Raw genomic sequence first — 5,031 nt, forward strand, 5'->3', positions numbered from 1 at the left:
GGCGTTTTTCGGCAAAATTATACGTTGCAAATGCGTTCAAGACAACATTTTCCACCTTTCCTAGAGTTAGGGTTAGGGCGTACTCCAGATTACGATTGCAGTCGAAAACATAATTCGCACACATTTCTTTCGTGATTTCGGTGTTATTTTACATAACAGATTAGTTGTTAGTGGTATTCTTTTTTTTTTTAATGAATCTCTTCACACCCCTCTTTTAGTCTTCAAACATTAATATTCCACTGCATCGGCGGCACAGCAACTCACAAGGCTCTTAACAGCTCGGCGATAGTTACTGCTAAGAGTGAGGCAGATAATCGGGTTAATAGCACAGTTTACGTAAGTCATAAACACGGTGACAATAAAGTATAAATAAAAACTACAAGAATAAAAAATAAGACTGTCTGGTGCACTGAAACCGACTATTATCCCGTTACTGAGTAAGGGTATCCAGCAAATGAAAAACACTACCACGATAGCAATAGCCATCTTAAGCACCTTTCTGTTTCTTCTTGTCCTCTGTTCCTCAGCGTTGGCTGACTGTTCACCTGGATGGACTTGCGTTTTAAGCTTGATGAGGATGATGGAGTACAGTATCACCAAGAGGACAAAGGGAATGTAGAAAAACACGATAGCACCTGCTAGGACGTAATTTGGATATGTGTTTCCTCCGAAGGCTTCCTGCCACAGACCTTTGCACACCAGTCGTTCTGGGTATTTAACAAGTTTATAAGCAACAAGATATGGCGAATGAACGGCCATTGCCACGATCCACGTTGCGACAATGAAGAATAGACACAGCTTTCTACTTACGAGAGGGGAACGGAGTGGAACTACAACAGCTACAAATCGATCCACTGTTATCAGAACAAGGCTCTGAATCGACACTAACGACGAAACATCAGCAAGAAAAATGTGTATCTTGCACAAGGCCTGACCAAGGGTACCACCAATAAGCCACGAGCCAGCGTGCCCTTCTGCCAGACGAACAGGGAACAAGAATATTGGATAGAGCAGGTCGGACATGGCCATATTTGCGATCAGCATATTTATCGGTTTTCTCAAAGTTGGTGTTTTGCAAACAATTAATACGATGAGAGAATTTCCAACCAACGAAACAACAAGTATCAGGCTGAGAGCAACCGTTTGCCCAATTTTTAGTGTTTCTGGATTTATCAAACTGAAGCAGCTTCCATTTCCTGTTGCGTTCATGCTTACTGATTCTTCGACAGGTCTGTTCTCTTGAGTCCCTTGCTTACAAAAACATCTTCTGTTCTTTGTTCTATATATAATTGTACCATTGACAACATTTAGGCGCCTATATATTTTAATTGTAAGAAAATAACAGCAAACTGAGACAAATTATTGTAGATTCTCGGATTGAATTGTCAGTCTAAAGTCAAAAGTCCCATATCACAAATGCTAAATAAGTTCTCATTAAATGACGTTGACCCTCCCCCATTTCAAAGTGCTGGAATATTGTAAAACATTTTTGTTTCTCATTGTACTGAGACAATAAAATGGTTTCAATACGATAATAAACATCTTTGGTCTCGTCTTATTCATTTTCAAATGCTTCGCTTTACGATTGTTCTGTTAGAGTGTTCCTGTATCGTGCCCCCTCAGTATTTCAGTGTTTTAACGGGGCAATATCACGTTTTTTCCCCCTAGGATAGCAATATCCTCATGACATAGCCCACTCAAACTCTCTCAGCTGGTACCTAAAATAAAGAAGGTGCAAATATTATTGCAAAAGGAAGCCGTGACAATAATGATGCTATCAATTGAATAGAAAGATGTTGCATTGAATTGAACACACAATAATCGACAGTTATTCCACGAGAGCGCGCGTTGGTCAGATACCTGCAGACCTAAGTACCTCGTTGGCCATAATATATCTCATATCCAGTAAGCGGGGGTGGATCGATGATTGTTTTATTAAAAACACCCAAACCATACAATATCAATAATTGATTCTTTCCGAATAAACTAAGAATAATAAATATGAATAAAACGATCAGAAACAGACTTTATTATAGACTTTCGCACTAGCGCCACATGTCTATATCAATTAAACTTTTGCATTTGCGTCAACGCCGACGAACCAAGTTCTTCATATTGATCGGTCTATGTTTAAAAGCTTTTTATTCAAACAAGGTATAAATTTACTTTCCTTCATAATACACCTTAAGTTGATGGCAACGTATAATTACAAATTACAAAACGCGTTAAATTTTATTACCGCATCCTGTGTAAACACCTGTGTTCCTGTTTTTCGTGTCCGTTTTCATTTTTTAAAACAATGGTTTAATTAAACATGTTTAGTTTGTTTGAATGGGAGCACCATGGGGCACCTAGACAATTCATCTTGTCCTTCTACAGAGGACTTCGTTATCGGCGGCAATTTTGTTTTTGTGTGTGCTTGTTAGTTTTAAAAGTTACTGAAAATGATACCACTTAACCGTCGCTGAGTTTAATATTGTGACAAAAACGTTGCTTTAATCTCTAACGACGCCTACTTTTGATGAAACCTTTGAGAAATATTGTCAATATCAATGCAAATAGCAATTTAAAAAATGAATTGAGTTCCAGATGGGTCACATTGAAAACTACTTGGACCTGAAAGAATCAAAGGGATAGTTTTAGCCGATCGCAAAAGAGGAATTTCAGTAGCATTTATGAGATGCTCTTGTTGGCATTTAAGTATATATTTTGGCCTATACATCAACAAAAAGTTAAGCAAATAATTTTGAAGCCGCTCAATAGATTTTTTAAAAGGTTATATTCTCGTTAACCGTCGTTTTATACGAACTTATTGAAAATTTGTAAGACTATAAAATAAAAGCTACAATGCGCTTATTCTTTATTTTTTTGTGGGAAATCTTGTGTTTAAATTATCCTGCGAGTAGAGATTCTTTCTGGTCTGACACGGCTTTTAGCATTCACGAAGTCTTTCGCGTTTTTGTTAGTCGTGATTACACGATCTTTGAGTGTTGTTTTTTGATGGGGACGTCGAGACGAGAGGAACTCCACAATCAACCAGTTAACTTTCCGAGGTTTATTTTACTTTCTCGCAAGGCGGTTCTGCATTCTTCTTCTCTTCCATTTCACTTATCTTTCTGGTTAAGCCGTCGCTGCTGCTGTACTTCACTCCCTCTCTCTATCTCTGACTAACTTTTCCTTCGACCATCTCCAAATTTTTCTTCCCAGTTGCTAACTCTTTCTTGCTAACTCGTTTGTCTTCTCTCTAACTAGCCAACTATTTCTTCCTTAAGAGTGTTCTAGAACATTAAAAGCTTATTGATCGAATATTTATCGAACTTTCATTAAATTTCCATATATCATTAAAACCTGGGAGATTAGTCCTGTGACAGTCGCGTGGACTTTACAATTGGTAAAAGCCATTTAACCAGCAGTATTGTCTTGAAGTTTTATTTTTACGTGAGCATCAAGCAGTATATTACTTACTATGCATTTGACATATACAGAATTGCTTAGTTATTGTCGAAGATAAAGCAAAATGACTAGTATTACCGATCGGCAGATATATATCGTATGTGTTTGATATTAGATATTGTGGATTCAGCACTGAGGTCGAATACACATCAATGAACTGATACGCGCGCAGAGATATGAGTTTTGTACTTTACAAAGAGTTTTTGAATCCCTGTCGTTTGAAACGGTTACAATTTACTTTCCATTTGCTCCACAAGTTTTCAAGTGAAGATAAAGGAAGCCATGCCTTCATATCCAAAGGGAACAACCTTCCAACAATTGCTCAATGTAAATTTGAAACTTTTTTTTTTTTTTTTTTGTAATCACACTAGGTGTCACTATTCTTTAAATTAATATAATGCGGTTGATAGTCAGGATTCCTCATTTACATCACTATCTACTCATTATAAATTCATTTCCGTATTTCACAATTTTAAACCTAAAACAATAAATGTGAATGGGGAAATAAGGTTTAGAAAGAATTCATTCCCAAGCCTACTACTGTGGTCGAACTTGATTTGCATTTTCTATATTTTTTCTTTTCTTTCTTTTTTTTGGCTGCAAATAAAAGGCTCCCGTCGACACATAAATTCGATGTGTTTAAGCCTTCCGCCCACTTACGCTGTGCGTTTTCATCGAGAACTTATAGTATCGATTTAAAACTTTCTTGAATGGATTAAAATGAATGCATGCATATCGTATTGTAGGGACGAGCAAAACGGTCAAAAACTTATCAAAATGAAAACGATGACGTCATATGTACTATATAGGTTATAAAATATCGCAGGCACATGTAGCATGCGCATAGAGTTCAGCTTACGTCACAACATGCAATTCTATCGGTTTCAAACGTCTTAGTGTGGACAGTAGAAAATTCTTCAAACGGTAGTGTGGACGTAAATCGATCGGTGGATTATCGATGGCAACGAAAACGCATTAGTCTGACTTAAGTCTGTTAGCTCAATGGGAAAGTTATTTAAAATAAATTATGTTAAAGGATATTTCTATAATATCACCTGATTCCTCCCTCCTATGAAGGGCTCCTAAAGTCAAGTATTGCAATAGCTTAAAGTTTATTACAGCTGTACCTTTACTATGAGGCCACGTCCACACGAATCCGTGTATGCTAGACGCGCATTTTTGAAGATTGCGTCTACACGACTTCAGTGTGGCGTATCCACCGTTTGGATTCACCCATCCACAGGAATACGCTACTGGCGATTTACATTCATTTTCTAATTACTAGTTAGTAAGCATGTGCAAACAGAGCCTGCGATGTGATTTTGCGACATTTCTGAATGTTGTTATAGCTTTATCGAGCACAATGGCCAGTCCTCCTTATACGTTGTCTCACCTGTCACCTGGCACTTGTTTGCATTAGACGAACATAAAATAGACTTTGACAAGGTTCCGGCCTTCGTCTCGAACTTAAAGATTTCATAATCAGAATGAGATTACGTCTTCGATCTTTTGAAATGGCTAATTGTAGTCGTCAAATTAGCAGAATGCATGCGATAAGAATGGCGATAAGAGCAAGCA

The 5,031-nt window shown here is 37.5% G+C and overlaps 1 protein-coding gene across 1 annotated transcript; it reads right to left on the reverse strand.

Annotated features, from left to right (window-relative positions):
* Window positions 1–228: 228 nt before the first annotated feature.
* Window positions 229–1,209, reverse strand: LOC140945379 (neuropeptide SIFamide receptor-like). Its single transcript, XM_073394413.1, has one exon. It carries the CDS (start codon window positions 1,207–1,209, stop codon window positions 229–231), a length of 981 nt encoding a protein of 326 aa, XP_073250514.1.
* Between the last annotated feature and the right edge of the window lie 3,822 nt (window positions 1,210–5,031).

The sequence above is a fragment of the Porites lutea genome, chromosome 8 (assembly GCF_958299795.1).
Source record: "Porites lutea chromosome 8, jaPorLute2.1, whole genome shotgun sequence".
In the NCBI taxonomy this organism is placed as follows: domain Eukaryota; kingdom Metazoa; phylum Cnidaria; class Anthozoa; order Scleractinia; family Poritidae; genus Porites; species Porites lutea.

Coding starts and splice junctions, on each gene's coding strand:
- LOC140945379 (XM_073394413.1), bottom strand. CDS start 1,209: ATGAACGCAACAGGAAATGGAAGCTGCTTCAGTTTGATAAATCCAGAA.